This window comes from Geotrypetes seraphini, chromosome 10 (genome assembly GCF_902459505.1).
Source record: "Geotrypetes seraphini chromosome 10, aGeoSer1.1, whole genome shotgun sequence".
Taxonomy (NCBI): domain Eukaryota; kingdom Metazoa; phylum Chordata; class Amphibia; order Gymnophiona; family Dermophiidae; genus Geotrypetes; species Geotrypetes seraphini.
Window position 1 is genome coordinate 21,752,727 of NC_047093.1, and position 20,554 is coordinate 21,773,280.

General features: G+C 43.0%; 1 protein-coding gene across 1 annotated transcript in view; it reads right to left on the bottom strand.

The window, feature by feature from the left end:
• Positions 1 to 20,554, bottom strand: part of ANKFN1 (ankyrin repeat and fibronectin type III domain containing 1) — a 178,829-nt gene that overhangs the window by 85,244 nt on the left and 73,031 nt on the right. The window contains exons 5-6 of the mRNA XM_033961956.1: positions 12,782 to 12,879; positions 4,394 to 4,484 (exon numbers count right to left, since the gene is read on the bottom strand). Of these exons, the coding sequence (XP_033817847.1) occupies positions 4,394 to 4,484; positions 12,782 to 12,879 (189 nt within the window). The remainder of the gene's footprint in view (positions 1 to 4,393; positions 4,485 to 12,781; positions 12,880 to 20,554) is intronic.

The window sequence follows — 20,554 nt, forward strand, 5'->3', positions numbered from 1 at the left end:
TATATATCTATATATATTATATTATAATATATTATAATTTATATTATATAATATATATTATATATAATATATATAATTTATAATAAATATATATAATAATATATAGAGAATAAATATAGAGAATAAATATTATATATTAATATATTAATAAATATATTAATATATTTTTTTTATTATTATTTATTTATCATTTTGTAAATAATTATCAAGTATAACTTGTACAGAAAGGCAAAAATTTAAGTTTAAGGATACATAGCCATAATCATCATGTTAAAGTCCAAAAATCAAAGAAACAAACAAATAATACATATCCATATTTTCAAAGAAAAACAAAAAGAAAACTCCATTATGTTACTTAAATTTTTAACTCAAGTCCACTTTGAAGATCAAGATGTACAAAGGACAGTTTAAATTAAAAGAAAAACAAATAATACTGAGATTAATCTAAGTTGAGCTCAAAGTTCCCTAATAACTTCCCATCTAGGGCTAGATCTTATTGTCCTTTTTCTTTTTCCAAGCGAGATAGTGACAGGAAGGTCACCAGCTGTGAAGGATCAAAAAAGACAAATTTCTGAGAAGAATAATACACTATGCATTTGCATGGGTGACGTAAATAAAAGGTTGCCCCAAGGGCCAACACCCCTGGCTTTAATAGTAAAAATTCTTTACGACGCCTCTGGCTTTCTCTGGCAAGATCAGGATACATTTGTATCTGCATTCCTAAAAAGGTTTTCATTTTATTTTTAAAGAAAAGTTTCAGTAGCCAATTTTTGTCCGGGGCCAATGCCACTGTTAATATTAAGGTTGCTGGGACTGCCTTTTCAGTATTTGAAGATTCCAATATAGTAGACACATCCAAATTTTCCTGTTCAACCTCTTGCTGTTGTTTCCGTTGATTAGTAGGAAGATAATAAACTTGTGTAAATGGTGGTATCATATTTTCAGACAAACTCAAAATTTCCATTAAGTATCTTTTCAGCATCTCCCGAGGTGTAATCATCAAGACCTTAGGAAAATTTACCAATCTTAAGTTATTTCCACGGGAAAAATTTTCCAAAGATTCTAACTTTCTTCTAAGATTGGTATTGTCCTTAATTATTGTTTCATAAATTTGTTTGGTCTTAATTGATTCCTGGTTAATGCTGACAATCTCTTTTCTAAGCTCTGTTGTTTCCTTTTTTACTTCTTTTATTTCTTTATCATGATGTTTTATTTCCCTTTCTATTTGATTTAATTGAGGTTTTAACAAATTAGGAATATTAGCAACCAGGTCCCAGATAGTTTCAAGTGTTACCTCTTGGGGTCTCTGAAGGTGAAAGGAATAAGTTGTAGACTCTTCTCCCACTGGTGAAACTGCCTGTTTAGCACTCTCCTGGATCTGTCCGCTCTCCTCTGTTGTCGACTCCTCTGTTTCTTCAAACAGACTCTCTTGAAAATGTGGAGAGTCTGGATCCCTGCTCCCTCCATGATTGACAACGGCCTCCAGGGCTGAAGATACTCCCTCTTTGGAGAGTTCCCCCTCTCGCGGGGAGCTGGTAACCTGAGGGCGTGGGGGCGGAGCCCTTGTGTCGGGGCTTAGCGTGGTCTCAAGTCCCTGAGAGATTGCCTCCGTTCTGCCCGTTCGGGGCGTCTCTAGCGGGAACGCCTCCGACTGCAGGGAACTCTGCATGCGGCGAAACAGCTCCTCAATGTTCCCCAAGCTGGGTCCGACGGAGCTCCGCGAGGCCCCAGCCGTGCTCCGACCCCTCCGCTTGGGCATTCTGCCGAAAATTCAACGCGGAATCCAAAGTAAGTGAAGAGCTCACCAGCGCGTGACGCTCAGTTTAGAGCTTTGGCAGCCATCTTAATCTCAATATATTAATATATTAATCGCTAAATATATTAATTCACTCTTTAATTATTGCAAAACTAGATTACTGTAACTCTTTATTCATAAATATCACGCAAAAAGAAAGGAAGCGCTTTCAGATAATCCAGAATACTGCCGTTAAACTCATTCATAACGGTAAAAAATATGATGATGTCACTCCTTTTCTGATTAAATCTCACTGGCTCCCAATTAACCATCATATTACTTTTAAAATTTTACTCTTAGTATTTAAAACCCTTTCCACTAATGAACCTCAATTCATTAATAAATTACTTATCCCTTATAGCACTTCGCGTTCTCTCCGGTCCACTAATCAGAAGCTTATAGTGGTCCCCTCTTTGAAAGTTATCTGATATGTTTTCAGTGATGGCTCTGCAACTTTGGAACACTTTGCCTCAGCATGTAAGAGAGGAAAATGATCTGAGTCGTTTTAAAAGTAACTTAAAGAGTTTCCTTTTTAAAGATGCTTATAATCTTTAAATTATGCTCAAATTTTATATTAGTTTTCTTCCAGGTTTCCACTTTTCCCTCTCTAATGTTCTTTCCATCTATGGTTCTCCTCTGTACTTTAAAGTAGAGAATGACACGGTGACAAAATTCATCACCGTTCCCGTCCCCGCGGATAACTGCGAGAAATAAACCCATGTCATTTTCTAGAGTCTATTTCATCCTCTGTCCTTCTACACCAGCATTCTTCAAAGCAAAGCTTGCGGGTCAGTGGTTGTGGCCATTCATACTCTGATTCTTCCCTCTTTCCTTAAAGAATGACATGAAGATGGTTTCCCGCGGTTATCCGCGGGGACGGGGACGGTGATGAATTTTGTCACCGTGTCATTCTCTACTTTAAAGCATTGAATTGTAGTTCTGTCCTTTCTTACCTTGTGTATTGATTAGTCTGTAAGTCTGTTGGTCTAACCCATCAATTTTAAATTTTAAATGGTATGTCTAAATCAGTGGTCTCAAACTCAAACCCTTTGCAGGGCCACATTTTGAATTTGTAGTTACATGGAGGGCCGCAAAAAAAAATAGTTAATGTCTTAATAAAGAAATAACAATTTTGCATGAGGTAAAACTCTTTATAGTTTATAAATCTTTCCTTTTGGCTAAGTCTTAATAATAATATTGTCATTTATAGCTAAAGAGACATATAATCAAGAAACTTTTATTTTACTTTTGTGATTACAATAAACATATCGAGGGCCTCAAAATAGTACCTTGGGGGCCGCATGTGGCCCCCGGGCCGCGAGTTTGAGACCACTGGTCTAAATATATGTTTATTTTTTATTAATGTTGTATCTCGCTTAGTAAATCTAAATAAGCGATTCATCAAATTAAAATAAACTTGAAAACTTACTGCAACAATTAAAACCAATTAAAACAATTAAGTTAAGTGGTGGCAGGACGCCTAGCATCACCTAACATACGGCACTGTTTATAGAATCCGGGCCCTTGTGTCTGGAATCAGTACTTTAATTTTGGCAACATGCATTAGAACAGGGTGTGCCGTGGCGGATTCCAGGTGTGCCGCGAGATGCTGGCGAGGAGGAGAGTCGCTGGCGCCGACTGACTGCTTAAAGGATGTGCCTCTCACACCTCTCCCCGCACCTCTCCTCCATCAGTAACCCCTACTCAGGGCCGCAGCTGGAGGGCCTCCGCCCATGCGCAGACATCAACGTGATGACATCACGCATGTACGTGATATCTTCATGTAGACGTCCGTGCACTTCCAGGTGCCCTCCAGTCACGGCACTCAGTTTAATGTGCCACGGCGTCAAAAAGTTTGCGGGACACTGCGTTAGAACAAAACAGAGGCTTTTTGACCCTGAAGACTTTGGAGAGTTATAAATGAATGTCATTTAACTCATTAATTGGCAGAGGGTGAAACGGCTGCTTTACGTAACGTAGGCCCTCTTTTACAAAGGCGTGCTAAGCGTTTTAGCGGGGATTTAGCGCACGCTAAATCAACGCGTGCGCTAACCGCTAATGCGTCCATAGGATAACATGCACGCGTTAGTGTTTAGCGTGCACTAAAAAGCTTAGCGCACCTTTGTAAAAGAAGGGGTTAATGTTGAACGAGAGCAACAGTACCAAGTAACAAGCATTTGGAAATGCACTAGAGAATGACACGGTGACAAAATTCATCACCGTTCCTGTCCCTGTAGATAACCACGGGAAACCATCTTCATGTCATTCTTTAAAGAGAGAGGGAAGAATCAGAGTATGAATGGCCACAAGCTTTGCTTTGAAGAATGCCGGTGTAGAAGGACTGAGGTTGAAATAGACACTAGAAAATGACATGGGATTATTTCTCGCAGTTATCCGCGAGGACGGGAACGGTGATGAATTTTGTCACCGTGTCATTCTCTAATGCAGATCTCTCATAAGAGCCATAGAAGACACATGTTGCTTCTGAGCAACAATGCCAAATAAAGGGTTTAAATGAGGAGGTGTAGATTTTCCATATAATGCTAAAATGCAAACAATGCATAAGAGAACCTGTGAAAAATGAATCACTGAGCCTACTAGAAGGAGTGGCAGATGCAGGTGACGCAGCCTCCGGAGGACCCCAGCCTTTCATGTTGCATGCAGACACTCGAACAAAGTAACTTTGACCCTGTCGATGCAATCAAGATGGGAGATAACGAATTAAAATTAGACAACATAATTCACAGCACCAATTAAGCTTTGACCTATCATCATCAATGAAGCGAATAGAAAAATAACAGAGCCAATAGGAGAGAGATTCAGATGCTTCATTGATATGAGTGATTCATTATGCAGTTAATTTTCTTTTTTTTTAAACTGAAACTATATCACAGAATTGAAAGCCCAATCCATTTGCACACAAAGTACGCTAATATACACATATAATATATACCATATATATACATATATAATATGTAATATATAATATGTATATATAATATGTAATATATATTATATATAATATATATATTATATATTAATATATATAATATATATTATATATTAATATATAATATTATATATTATATATAATATGTAATATATAATATACACCATATATATACATATATATATAAATACATATAATATACACATATAATATACACCAAAGTATGCGGCTAAGGAGAGAGAGAGAGAAAGAAATAAAAAGAGACACACACACATATATTCTAGAACCCGTTAATGTAACGGGCTATAAGACTAGTATGATATGAAGATATAGGGCTCCTTTTACAAAGGTGCGCTAGTGGTTTTTGCACACGCTTAGCGGTAATTTTTCAGCTAGCGCGCGCCAAAAACTCTAGCGCACCTTAGTAAAAGGAGCCCATAATTCATATAATATAAATTCAAAAATAACAAACACTGAAAAAAAGATCAAATATCAGTTTTAGTTATTAACAGATCATCAGTCAGTCATAGTAAATGCATGCCCATTCCCTTCACAATCAAAGCAAAATACATCACAAAAATACATATTTCTTCAATAGAACGCACATCGCCATTTTTTTTTTAGAAAATTATTTTTTTTGTAATGCAGATTAAAAAGCAAGAACTTGGAGGTCCTTGTACTAAGCTACGAAACGTACTTCCGCAAGCTTACCACAGCAAAAAGTTTTTTCAAAAACGTTTGGAAGATTCACCCCCTCTTTTACAAAAGCGCACTAAGCATTTTTAGCGCGCGCTAAATCTACGAGCGCGCTGAACGCTAACACATCCATAGACTAACATGCACGTGTTAGCGGTTAGCACATGCTAATATTTAGCATGCGCTAAAACGCTTAGCGCGCCTTTGTAAAAGGACCCCTCAGTTAAGACGTTAAGGGCCTCCTGGATGGTTTTTGTAAAAATTCACATTCAAACGAGAGTCTCTCCTAACTCCCTCACATCTGAAATGGATATTTGCAGCTTATGAGAAATTTATTTTATTTTAGGTTATTTTTTATAATAGACATACCCCCCTTTTTACTAAGGTGCGCCATGCTTTTTAGCATGCGCTAAATCAACGTGTGCGCTAACCGCTAACACGTCCATAGGATAATAAGCGCGTGTTAGCGTTTAGCGCGTGATTAGCGCGCGGATATTTATCGCGCGCTAAAAAGCATAGCGCACCTTAGTAAAAGAGGGGGAGAGTCCTTATTAAGTTGCAATAATGTGTGTTTATTGTTAATATTGTATCGCATGTATTTGAAGTGTATATTTGAAAATAATAAATATATATTTTTTAAAAAGTATTTTGCATACATTTTAAGTAAATTTGCATACAAGTTTGATAAAAGAACGAAATAAAGAAAAATAAAGGGTTTTGATTTTTTTTAGGATCAATGAAAGATACCACCATCCTAATATTACCAACTGACATCAAAATAGTCGGCGGTATGGACGTCTGAGATCCTCTTTTCCTTTACAAAAAAATTTTCAGACATGCATTTTTCATTAAGCTAAGGGCTCCTTTTACAAAGGTGCGCTAGCGGTTTTAGCGCACGCTTAGCGCTACCGCCTCCTTTTAAGCAGGCGGTAATTTTTCAGCTAGCGCGCGCTATAGCGCGTACTAATCTTGTGCGTGCGCTAAAAACGCTAGCGCACCTTAGTAAAAGGAGCCCTAAGTATTTGGGGTAGGAACTAGCAGCTGTTTATTAGCTTACGGATTTTTCTTTTGCCTTTGCATTTATTGCATTTGACATACCGCTTGTACAAGAGTATTAAGCGGTTTACAAAACTAAGGGGTCCTTTTACTAAAGCGTGCTAAATGATAACGCACCCATAGAATATAATGGGCGCGTTAGCATTTAGCGCGCGCTAAATCGGTTAGCGTGCCTTGGGGGTCCTTTTATCAAGGCGTGGTAGGGGTTTAACGCGCGGAATACCGCGTGTTCAACCGCCTGCCGCGCTAGTCGCTAATGCCTCCATTGACGAGGCGTTAGTATTTTGGCTTGCCGCGGGGGTTAGCGCGTGATGAAATGTTCGACGCGCTAACCCCCGTAACGCACCTTGATAAAAGGAGCCCTTAGTAAAGTAATAGTTAACAATCGATAATGGTGTGAATTGGCACTCATTTGGGTTCACACATGGCTACGCCCTGCGTGCTACTCTATAAAATACGTCCTTAAATTTGATAGTGCGTAAATCAAAAGGGGGTTTGGCCACAGGAGGGGCATGGGTGTGTCAGAGGCACTCTCAGAAATTAGGGCTTAATGTTATCAAATGGGGTCATTTACGGGCTCGACTGCCGTTAGTTGTACACCAGCATTTACATCCGGATCCAGCAGGCATAAGCTGTGGCGTAGCGAGGGTGAGAGATGCCCGGGGCAGTGACACCCCTCCCCCGCCCTCTTCCCTGCCCCCCATCCGCGCCTTCCTCGCCACCACGCGCACACCCCTTCCCTTCCTCCGGCCCTCTTTAACGTTCCCGACGCGCCAGCGTTGGCTCTTCCTCCGATGTCCCTTCCTAAGCACAGGTCCAGGAAGTGACATCAGAGAAAGAGCCGACATTGGCACAAGCAGCAGATTGGGGTTGCTGCTCACGCCACGAACATTAAAGAGGTATGGGGGAAGGGAAGTGGCGCGTGCATGCGGTAGTGGGGGCGGGGAAGGAGGGGGAGGGGGGCAAAGAGGAGGACCGGGTGCTGGCGCCCCCAAAAAGATGGTGTACAGGACGGACCACCCCCCCAGCCCCCTTTCTACGCCACTGGGCGTAAATGCTGCGCCCACAGTAAGGCGTAAGATTCACGCTATACTAGAATAGCGCTTAGGCCCTGATTATATAAATGACTTCTAATTCCTACAGTAGGTGCCATTTGGCGCAGTTGTTATTCGTCTGCCTGGCAATATTTATAAAATCGCACCTAGTGTTTGTAGCTGCCAATAGGCATTGAATCCTTAGGTGTGCTGCCATTTAGGCCAGGGTTTTCTTGGCCTAAATGAGTGCATCTAAGGTAGGTGCCTACCAGTGCTGAGGTCAATCCATGCCCAAACTCAGCGCTAAATCTGTCCCGAAGCCACCCCTAATCTTGCCTATTTGCAGGTAGGCCTCTTGGTGTAGACGCCTACTTTGAAGTGGTAGATGCCTATCGAGTTAGACACCTACCAGCAAATTAATTTTTTTTTAAATGGTGCTTTCAAATATCAGCACTGATTAAGCCAATTAAGAATGAAGTTAGGCACCTGGATTGGCTAGGTGTGCCAATCTAGGCATCCAACTTCCAACGCTGTTTATAGAATCTGGGCCTTAGTGCTCATTTTTTGGGCACCCAAACATAAGAACATAAGAATAGCCTTATTGGGTCAGACCAATAGTCCATCTAGCCCAGTATCCTGTCTTCATGGTAGCCAATCCAGTCACAAGTACCTGGCAAAAGCCCAAATAGTAGCAACTTTCCAGAATCCCAAAGAGTAACAAAAGTTTCTAGAACCCCAAAGAGTATCAAGATTCCATACAGAATCTCAAAGAATAGCAAGACTCCGGAATCCCAGAGAGTAACAAGATTCTAGAATCCCAAAGAGTAGCAACATTCCATACAGAATTTCAAAGAATAGCAAGATTCCGGAATCCCAGAGAGTAACAAGATTCTAGAATCCCAAAGAGTAGCAACATTCCATGCTACCGATCCAGGGCAAGCAATGGCTTCCCCCAAGCCGGTCTCAATATCAGACCAGTGGCGTACCTAGGGTATGTGGCACCCGGGGCCCATCATTTTTTGACACCCCCCCCCCCCCCCCTCATGGAAAAATTTTTTTTTTTTTTTTTTTTTGCAATAACCATGAAATGGAATAAATGGTCAGAATAGAAACAGGCAGTGAAAATTTTCTTTTATTGAACCTCATTTATGTAACCATTATTCCAAACATAACATAACATAAATTATGTCGGAATTGTCATGACATCAGAAGTACATATGGAGTAGTTGCAGGTGATGCTTGGGACAGTTCTGATTATGTTAGTTTGGTTTTATGTGTTTTTTGAATAGAAGGGTTTTTATTTCTTTTTTTAAGGTTTTGTAGTTTGTGGTCGAGGTCAATAGGTTGTAGAGTTGGGGGTCAAGTGTTGCAGCTCGAATGGCTAGGAGGTTGTCGAACAGTTTTTTTCTTTTGACGTTTTTGGTTGGAGGGTGTGTGAATGGTGCGTGAGTTCTCCTATGTCTGTTTGAAGTGGATTGAATTATTTAGCTGAAGAAATTAGTTACCCCCCCATTCCACACACATTAATTCTCTTCCATTTTTGTTCCCATTATAAAAAAACACTGATAAGTTCCCAGGAAAAAAATACATTAAAATAAGAAGTGAAAACAAAGGCCCCTACAGATGAGAACATAACATAAGAATAGCCTAACTGGGTCAGACCAATGGTCCATCATGCCCAGTAGCCCATTCTCATGGTAGCCAATCCAGGACACTAATACCTGGTCAAAACCCAAAGAGTAGCAACATTCCATGCTACCGATCCAGGGCAAGCAGACACTTCCCCCATGTCTTAATAACAGATTATGGACTTTTCCTCCAGGAATTTGTCCAAATCTTTCTTAAAACCAGCTACACTATCTGCTTTTACCATAACTTCTGGCCACTTCATTTTTAAGTTTAGATCTTTCCTTTCAAACAGAGACCTTGCTAGATGTCAAATACAGCACAAGGTAACTTCACATGGACTTAGCTGTGCAGGAAATGTGAATCTCCTCATACACCCACCATATAGTGCAAAAATGTGCAAAGGTCTGTTTTTTTCTTTCGATCACTACATAGCCTAATGCCACACAAGCAGCGCTGTTACAAACATATTCTGAAGGTCAATGCTAAGGTTGACAAAGTTTCCTTCCTTGGACCAGAAGGAGATACTGACAAACCACTGGAAGAGATTCTAAAACAACTACCCAGAAATAACACCCAAAGACCCACTCAGTGTGTGAACCAGTTGAGTGGAGTGGACTAACTGGGGGTGGAAATGGGCCCAGAGTTTGCTCAGCAGAATTTCCCAGACTACCTCTTCCTCTCAACACACTGACATGCTACCACCACCACCAACACTAGGAACACCTCACCGAGTATGCCAGCAATGCTTATAAACTTTATAAAACACATTATTATATTTTCTTATAAAGCATATATTTTAACTGAACTCAGCCTTGCCATTCACAAAAATAGAAAAGTTCCCATTTCAAGCTGTCTCATGTACACTTTTCAAATCTAACATATTGTAATCACAAAACAGAAAATAAAATTATTTTTTCTACCTTTTGTTCTCTGATCAATATTCAAATCTTGTTGGTCCCAGGCTCTTGTTGTCTTGCTTGCCAGGGTCTCCTTTCTCCGTGCTAACCATCCGTCTGCCATCTCTGTTCTCCCCTTCCGTTTCCCTTCCCTCTCCCGGAGATCTGGCATCTTTCCTTTTTTTTGTCTCCATCCACAGATTCACCTTTTCTCAACTCCCCACCACCCCAGGATCCACCATCTCTCCCTTTCTGTTCCCAACTATCCTCCTATCCAGTATCTCTATCCCCCCTCCACACCATCCCCTGTTTCCAAGTTCTCTCCCTTTCTGTTCCTTCCCTCCCTAAATCCCATTATGCACCATCTCTCTCCCACTCCTCTGTTTTTAGACCCATTATTTCTAACCCCCAAAGTCTGGCATATGCACGTATCTTTGAACCCCCCCTTCCCTCTCTCCCTCTGTGTACTTTTACACCAGGACCCCCCTCCCCCGAAGGTCTGTCCCCCCTCAGAAGGGCTACACCCCACCCCTGAAGACCTGCACCCCCCGAAGGACTTTACCTCCCACCCGAAGGTCTGTCCCCCTCTGAACGCCTAAACCCCACCCCTGAAGGCCTGCACCCTCCCCGAAGGATTGTACCCCCCACCCGAAGGTCTGTCCCCCCCTGAAGGCCTGCACCCATCCCGAATGCCTGCACCCACCCCGAAGGCCTGCACCCACCCCGAAGGCCTGCACCCCCGAAGGCCTGTCCCCCCCCCTTGAAGGCCTGTCCCCCCTTGAAGGCCTGTCCCCCCCCTTGTAGGCCTGCACCCCCTTGTAGGCCTGTCCCCCCCCTTGTAGGCCTGTCCCCCCCTTGAAGGCCTGCCTGCCTGTCCCCCCCTTGAAGGCCTGCACCCCCTTGAAGGTCTGCACCCCCCCCCCGAAGACCTGCACCCCCCCTTGAAGGCCTGCCTGCCTGCCTGTCACCCCCCCCCCCCTTGAAAGTCTGCCTGCCCGCCCGCCCGCCCCACCCTGAAGGCCTGATGCCCCGACCCACCCCGAAGGACCATTCGCCCCCCTGGCCTCCCCGCACTACCTATGAAGCAGCCGCAGCAGGATCGCGACGTCAGCTATCTTTGCGCTGCTTAGGAGCTGCTTCCTGCGCCGGGCTACCTTAAGCTACTGCCCCCCCCACGCCCGAAGGACCGCTCGCCCCACTGACCTTCCAGCACACCTATGAAGCAGCCCGCAGCAGGATCGCGCCGTCAGCAATCCCTCAGCTGCTTGGGCGCTGCTTCCTGCGCCGCGGTCCCGCCCCCTCCTCTGACGTCAGAGGAGGGACGGGACCGCGGCGCAGGAAGCAGCGCCCAAGCAGCTGAGGGATTGCTGACGGCGCGATCCTGCTGCGGGCTGCTTCATAGGTGTGCTGGAAGGTCAGTGGGGCGAGCGGTCCTTCGGGCGTGGGGGGGGACTGAGCGGCAAGGCCGGGAACACCCCCTCAGGGCTGGTACCCGGGGCGGCCCGCCACCCCCACCCCCCCCTAGGTACGCCACTGTATCAGACTATGGACTTTTCCTCAAGGAACTTGTCCAATCCTTTTTTAAAACCAGCTACGTTAACTGCATTATAACATTCTAATAATTTCTAGCGTCTTGTCCATAAAAAAAACACTGTGCCGTGCTGCCACCTCCCCCACCCTCAGACGACCCTCCGGAACCAAAATAGAGGCAGGAGGGATGTCCACTTCCTCCTGCTGCTGTGACCCTCCCTCCCCTGTGCCAGACTAACCACCCCACTGCACTTCAATAAAAATCGGCAGGAGGGACGCCCACTCTCTCCTGCCACTGGATGACCCCAGCCCCCTCCGAACCACCCCTACACTCCCCGTACCTCAGATCAGGATGACAGCAAAAGGGATGTCCAGTCCCTCCTGTTCACAGGCCCACCACTCCAAAATGGCAGGCCTTCCCCTTCCCGGTGCATCTTGGGATGCATGGGGAGGGGTTAAGGCCTTGATTGGCTCAGATAGAATCTGGGTATTCAGATGTTGTTCTAGAATAAGACTATATGACATCAAGATACCTAAAAGGAGGGCCCCCACTTATAAGATTGCCCTCCCCCCCCAGTGAATTATATGACGAAAGCATAGGTGCCAAAATTTCAAAATGATTGAGAAGCCAAACACAACACAAATGATCCCTTTCTGGACATAATACTTGTGCAGTATTGGGAATGATAAATACCCGTTATCATTCACAGGCCTGGCCAACTATGGACCAAAGATTAGCCCTTCAGTGGAGAAGAAAATAAGTAAAATCAAAAAAGACTTATTTGGTCAGTGCTCATTGGCAGCCTTGTTGACCTCACAATATTAAATGACAGGCAGTTCATTCATTTATTTATTAACTTTTCTATACGGTTCTCCCAGGGGAGCTCAGAATGGTTTATATGAATTTATTCAGGTACTCAAGCATTTTCCCTGTCTACCGTGGTGGGCTCACAATCTATCTAATGTACCTTGGACAATGGGGGGATTAAGTGACTTGCCCAAGGTCATAAGGAACAGTGTGGGTTTGAACCCACAACCCCAGGGTGCTGAAGCTATAGCTTTTAACTGTTGCGCCACACTCTTCCCCAGAGGCATGACTTTCTGTCACTGCCTGCCATCCTGACTGAAAATGTCAAAGCATCCAAATTATTTTAGGAAATTTCCCGTAAAATCAACAAAATAATTTTGCATTTACCGTTATAAGACCTGTGATTATACACCTCAAAGACTGAAGATTATCCAAGATGATTTCTCCCGCCAAAGGAGGAAAATCTGAACAGCAGCTCCATTCCACTAGACAAAGAGAGAGAGGGAGAAAAAAAATCAAACCATGAAGAGAACATAAGCATCACCATACCAGGACAGGACTAAGGCCCATCAAACCCAATATCCTGTTTCTAACAGTGGGCAATTCAGGTCTCAAGTACCTAGCAAGATCCCAAAAGAGTAAAACAGATTTTATGCTGCTTATCCTAGAAATAAGCAGTGGATTTTCACAAGTCCATATTAATAAAGGCTTATGGACTTTTCTTTTAGGAAATTATCCAAACCTTTTTAAAACCCTGTTAAGCTAAATGATTTTACCACATTCTCTGGCAATGAATGCCAGAATTTAATTAAATGTTGAGTGAAGAAATCCTGGCTATCTTTCTGTTTTATTTGAATACATTATTTCTCTTTTTCACTGAGGAGTGGTAGGTTTCAGTAGATAGAACATGCGTGAGGATGCTATGGCAGTTCTAGAATGTTTAAAATGCTTTCACATATCTACTTTCTTTTTGTTGGCATTCCTGCATTGTCTAGATTGTGTTGATGATGATTGGATGGCTTCATTTTCACCCTTAAGTACGAGAACATTTCATTGCTTTCATGCATGGGCAGCGGAACGCTGTACTGTTTGGGGGGGGGAAGAGGGGACAAGAGCTCTGCCCTGGCCCTAGCGAAATCCTGCAGGATCTCTCCCATTTCACTCATCCACCTCCAGCTGGCGCTGTAGTTTTAAATCTTTGGACAGCCGCTGCGCAGCTTCCAGGAAGTAGAATGAAGGGTTCAGGGGTAGGCCTGCTCATTGACGCTGCGCGGCAGTTGCACTAAGATTTAAGGTAGAACACTATGGAGCAAGACCTGCTTGTATTGGAAAAATGGTCCAGTACTTGGCAACTAAACTTTAATGCCAAAAAATGTAAAGTAATGCACCTTGGGAGCAGAAATCCATGCAAAACATACACCTTAAACGGTGAAAACTTAACAAGAACTACTGCAGAAAGGGACTTAGGATTTCTCATCCGAGAAGATATGAAAGCTGCTAATCAGGTGGAGAAAGCTTCAGTGAAGGCCAGACAAATGCTGGGTTGCATCAGAAGGAGCTTTATCAGCCGAAAGCCGGAAGTCATACTACTGTTATACAGATCGATGGTGAGACCTCACCTGGAGTACTGTGTCCAGTTTTGGAGGCCACATTATCAAAAAGATGTGAAGAGAATGGAGTCGATACAGAGAATGGCCACTAGGATGGTCTCAGGACTTAAAGATCTCCCATATGAAGAACGCCTGATCAAACTGCGCTTATATTCTCTTGAAGAGCGCAGAGAAAGGGGGAACATGATAGAAATATTTAAATACATCATGGGTCACATCAAAGTGGAGGAGGAAATCTTTTTTCTAAAGGGTCCCACGGCGACAAGAGGGCATCCACTAAAACTTAAGGGAGGAAGATTTCATGATGACACCAGGAAATACTTCTTCACTGAATGGGTGATTGATAGATGGAATGATCTTCCCCGCCAGGTTGTTGAGGCCAGTAGCGTGCTCGACTTCAAGAGTCGATGGGACAAACAGGTGGGAGTACTACAGAGTTATGCTCAATCGATATATACTCCAGAGAGGAAGGGTCCTTGAGTGGGCAGACTAGTTGGAGGGAGGGTTCTCAAGTGGGCAGACTTGTTGGGCCGTCAGCCCTTTTCTGCCGTCGTATTCTATGTTTCTATAGGGAGATGGGAGGGTGGATGGACCCCAAATTTTTGGGGAGGCCATGGCCCCTGTGGCCTCCCCTGTTCTGACGTCAGGAGTATGTGCTTCCATTGCTCCAGATTGCGAAGCCCATTAAGGACAGCGAAAATATGTGCATGCAAAATATATATAAACTGCTTTAGTTGTACCAGAGAAAGGCAGTATCTCAAATCCATGACCCTTTGACCCTTAAACCTCTGAAGGAGATTGGGTACAAGCAAGTCAGGTATGAAGATTAGTTCTCACTGAAGTAATAAGGAAGTAATAATGTGAAATGTCTCCTTTGGTTCAGGTACAAACTTGGTAGCTCAAGCTTTGGGATTCCAGCTCAATTGGAACTAGTCTACCAGGCTTTAGCACCATGAGACTTAATTACAACGACCTGGCATTTTCCTCCTTTAAATCCTCTCAAGTCTGCCCAACCATCTGAGTGAACATCCCCCGTCAGATGGCTGTAGGTTGTGGCTCCCTCTGGAACCCAGTTAATATGGACCTTAGGTCTGGCCACTGGGTACCACTGTTGAGCAACAGCTTAATTTCCCAGGGATCTTGAGCTCTGTTGCTGTAGGCACCTAAACCCTGGTTGACCTGGGGAGCAGAAAATGGGTTAAGAGATTGAACTCAGGCCCTTTTCATGGCAGTGCATTGCACTTGATCCTATTACAAAGTTAGACAAGTTCCTGGTGAACCAGAACGTACGCAGGTAAGGCTAGACTCAGTTAGGGCACAGGTCTTTGACCTAAGGGCCGCCGCTTGAGCGGACTGCTGGGCACGATGGACCACTGATCTGACCCAGCAGCGGCAATTCTTATGTTCTTAAGTTACCCTGGGCCTGAACATGAAAAGATGTTTTAATGGTGCTGCTTTAATTCCGTTCTTACTGATGTACAAAATATAAAGAACTTAATTATAGATAAAACATAGGCCTCCTTTTACGAAATTGCGATAGCAGTTTCTAGCACGGGGAGCTGCGCTAAATGGCCTGCGCTGCTCCCGACGCTCACTGAGCTCCTATGAGCGTCAGGAGTCAGGTGGGCCATTCAGCGCGGCTCCCCGTGCTAGAAACTGCTATCGCAGTTTTGTAAAAGAAGGGCATAGTGTTAACTTTGAATGGGACAGATGGCATTAATTCCCCAGTGCTGATTTATTTCATTAAGGGTTCTTTTTACTAAGGCGCGCTAACTGATTTAGCGCACACTAACCAATATAAAATATAATGGATGCCTTAGCATTTAGTGCATGCTAATCTTTAGCACACGCTAAATTGATTAGCGCATGCCAAATTGGTTAGTGCGCCTTAGTTAATTTTCTTGAATGTTCATGTCAATTGCCTTCAGAAAAATAGCATGAAAGCACTATAACCCATAATAAACAAATCAGGTTATCAGAATTCTAATTACATTTGGACACAGACATTAACTAGTACCTTATCTGAGTTAAAAGCCTCTGTCTTAATTTTGGGGCAAGTGAGAGTCTCAGAATTCTAATTACATTTGGACACAGACATTAATTAGTACCTTATCTGAGTTAAAAGCCTCTGTCTTAATTTTGGGGCAAGTGAGAGTCTGTGGCAAAGGCCACAGGCTATGCCTTCCTTCGGAACCTGGTAGGCATGCATTCTGAGTCCGGCCATATGGTGTCGCTGTTGTACAATGGCTAGGATTCTCCTTCCCCTTCTCACCTGCTGGCTACTTTTTAGTGCATAACCTAAACTTTTATCACCCAAAGTGGCCAAAATATATTATGCTCATAAATAAAACCTATACCACTTAATATGAGAAATGCATCAGTGTTATAGTTACCTATTGTTCGGGAAAAGGCCTCGGAATCAGAGCCTACGCAATACAAAAGCTAATGGAACGCCTAAATAATAACGGATGATGTTTACGATAAGTAATCAATTGTCAACAATTTTTCTAACCAAGAGAGTAATGCAGTTTGAATAAGTTCAATTTTAGATTTTTAGTACACAACTTTTAGTACACAACTTAAGTTATATAAAAAAATTTATAAAAAAGTCTATAAAAAAAGTTGAAAATAAGCTTATAGAAAATTAGGAGAAAATACATTGCATAGTTCGTTTTTTTGGCCTATGACTGGAGAACGGAGCTGTAAAACTACGCTGATTGTTCAGTCCATGATAGGACTACGCGTAGGCTCCGATTCCGAGGCCTTTTCCCGAACAATAGTAAATTATAACACTGATGCATTTCTCATATTAAGTGGTATAGGTTTTATTTATGAGCATAATATACTTTTTAGTGCAGCCAAGTAAAAGGGCCCCTTAGTGCACAACTGAAAAGGGGGCACAATCACGAGAGGGGCATGGGGGGGGGGTCAGGGTTGTTTGCTAAAGATGCGCACTCTGTAATAGAATTTGGGGTATCCACTCCTGATTTTGGCAGAAGGATTTACACCAGGGTCCAGCTGGAGTAAATCCTAGCGCTTGAAAGTTGAGTGAGGATGCTGGCACTGTGTGCTATTCTGTCAATGGTATTCAACTTGGAGTGGCCAGCACTGAGAGAGACAGAGCACACCAAACATAATGCAGTGAAAAAAGCACAAAGGGCCTCAATGAAGAGGGACTTGTCTTTATTGACCCAACACGAGCTGTGTTTCAGGGTCAGGGTTGTGCAAAAAAAACAAAAAAACTGCATATATATATATATATATACTGTATATACATACATAAATCACATACACTTAATTTAATAAAAACATAAATGCCAATACAAATATTTAAAACAAATTATTTTAATTATGTTGTTACTTTATGCATCCTCTTTATATTTCACCTTCACTTTGTTCACCTCTGATAACGATGTCCATTAATGCTATAATACTGGAGAGGGTTCAGAGAAGAGCAATTAAAATGATAAAAGGTATGGAGAACCTTCCATATGCAGACAGGTTAGAAAGGCTGGGGCTTTTCTCCCTGGAAAAGCGAAGACTCAGAGGAGACATGATAGAGACTTTCAAGATCCTGAAAGGCATAGAGAAGGTAGAGAGGGACAGATTCTTCAGCCTATTGGGAACCACAAGAACAAGGGGGCACTCGGAGAAATTGAAAGGGGACAGGTTTAGAACCAATGCTAGGAAGTTCTTTTTCACTCAGAGGGTGGTGGGCACCTGGAATGTGCTTCCGGAGGTTGTGATAGCACAGAGTACACTATGGGGTTTTAAAGAAGGATTGGATAAATTCCTGAAGGATGCGGGGATTGAGGGATACAGATAGAGGTAGAGATAGGATTATGAAAGGGTATAGATAGAAGCTTAAAGGGGAATAAAGGGTTTTAGACGACAAGGATCACCTTACAGGTCTTGGACCTATGGGCCGCCGGGGGAGCGGACTGCTGGGCGCGATGGACCTCTGGTCTGACCCAGCGGAGGCAACTTCTTATGTTCTTAACTTCTCATGCTTTTTTTAAGCATCGTTTGTTTTAAATATTTTTATTGGCATTTATGTTTTTTTAATTAAATTATATATATATATATATATATATATATATTGCACACCCCTGATGCAGGCGTTGTATGCCAAAACACAGCTCGTGTTGGGTCGATAAAGCCAAGTCCCTGTTCATTGAGGCCCTTTGTCCTTTTTTTTGCTGTATTCAACTTGGAGTATCATTTATAGAATAGCAGACACCGATCATTTTTTTCAGCGCCCAAATAAGGACACTATTTACTGAATTTAAGTACCGTATATACTCAAATATAAACTGACCCAAATATGCCAGCCTCTGCATCCAGCCCCCTCACTCACTCCTTCTCCTGCCCTGTCTGTCTCTGCACATATCCTTCCTCCCTCCTTGTCAGGTCCTGTCCCCTGTCCCCCTCACTTCTAATGACTTGCAGCCTCCACCAGACCTGCTACGAGACCTGGTGGCTCAGCAATGATCCCTCCCGCTTCCTGTCCCAGCCGATTCTAAGAACTTCTACCTTCCTCCCGCCTCCCCGCGTACGTTTAGTATCCCTGGTGGTCCAGCTGTGAACTGCGGCAGGAGCGACCTTCCTTCAGCTGTGAGTTCATGGCAGCCAATCAGCTAGCGTTTCTGCATGGGCGGGAGCGACCTTCCTTCGCTCCTGCTCATGGAGAACCGCTAGTTGATTGGCTGCCACAAGAACTCACAACAGCCAATTAGCTAGCGGCTCTGTGCGGGCAGGAGCGAAGGAAGGTCCCTCCTGCTGCGGTTCACCCTTTATTTGGCCCCCAAATCTCAGTTTATATTCGAGTATATACGGTAGTCCCTCTTGCTATATTTAAGTTTGTATCAAGAGAATGTCCTTGTCTTTTCTGAGTAAACAGTTCTTTCTCTCTGGTTCCTCTTGTCCTTGGGATTAACACTGAGGATATGAACCAAGAGATAGTTAGTACCATATGTGTCAAATATACAGTATTTCATACTTGAGATCTATTGCTAGTGACATATTTTAGTGGTGCCTACATGGATCTGTTTACTGGAGGGTCTCCCTTGAAGAATCATGCCAATAAACCAACAGCTATTTTGTTTACAGTAACATGAGTTCCTAAAAACAGGTTTTTTTAAAAAACTTTTACATTTTTCCAAATCATCCTCTGTCAAGGCAACAGTACATGGTAAAAAGATGCCCAGGGACAGTAAGCTTTGTTTTCAAAAGAGTTTTGTTAATTAAATTGCAGTCCTAATATTAGCTACAAAATCACTTCCATGCCATATGCTACAAAGAGGTTGCATACATATAAATTGCTAATTATTGTAATATCTATACTGTCCATCAGAGTAGGGCAAACTATGGAGTCCTTTTACTATGCTGCAGTAAAAGTGGCCTTTGCATGCCCTTATAAAGGTTATTCTTGTGTGCTAAAGGCCATTTTTACTGTTGCTGGAAAAAGGCCGATATCCTTTTTTTTTTTTTTTCAATTAACAATCATGTACATCATTGCTGAGATGGCTTCACTGGCTGCCAGTAAAATATAGCACTGTCTATAAAATTCTTCGGCCTGCTGCTCGCGCTGGCATTCCCTCTAACGTCACTTCTGGGCCCTGCGACCCGGAAGTAATTCCAGAAGGAGCCAGGCCGGCACGAGCAGAAGGATAGAACTGACGCTTGCTTCGAAACAAAAAATTAAAACCAGTTTTATTCACAGACGCCTTTGATCTCTAATCTAAAAACCTTCCTAGGCCTTAATCTACGGATGGGTCCCCCTCCTAATGGACGACCCTTATATGGCTCTTTCTCCTATTTTGATATGCAGTTCTACCCCCCACTTCCCTTTCATATCAGTTTGTCTGTTTATAACAGTTTCCCCCTCTTTTACAAAGGTGCGCTATGCTTTTTAGCGCGCGCTAAACGCTAACGCGTGCATGTTATCCTATGGATGTGTTAGTGGTTAGCACACACATTGATTTAATGCATGCTAAAACGCTTAATGCACCTTTGTAAAAAAGGGCCTTTGTGTAACCCAATTTTATATGTATACCGCTTAGAAATTTGATAAGCGGAATATCAAATTTTAACAAAACTTGAAACTTCTTAGATTTTAGTGTGTGCTAATCATCCACACTGTGAAGTGACGATGTTCCTAAATGGACTTTATTTGAAAGTGTCAAAGTTCCAAAGGTACACTGAAATCATCCACATAAAATAATTCCATCCACATAAAAGCCTTAAAGGACCTAGTCCGCTAGGGATACAGGACCCAACACGGTCCGCGTTTCGACAAAAAGTCTTCTTCAGGGGTCCCTGGGGATCCTATAAAGGTGAGTACATGGGACACATAAAAGCCTTAAAGGACCTAGTCTGCTAGGGATACAGGACCCAACACGGTCCGCGTTTCGACAAAAAGTCTTCTTCAGGGGTCCCTGGGGGTCTTATAAAGGTGAGTACGTGGGAAACAATTGTGTGGTGAGCCGGAAGTGAGACACCACACAATTGTTTCCCACATACTCACCTTTAAAGGACCCCCAGGGACCCC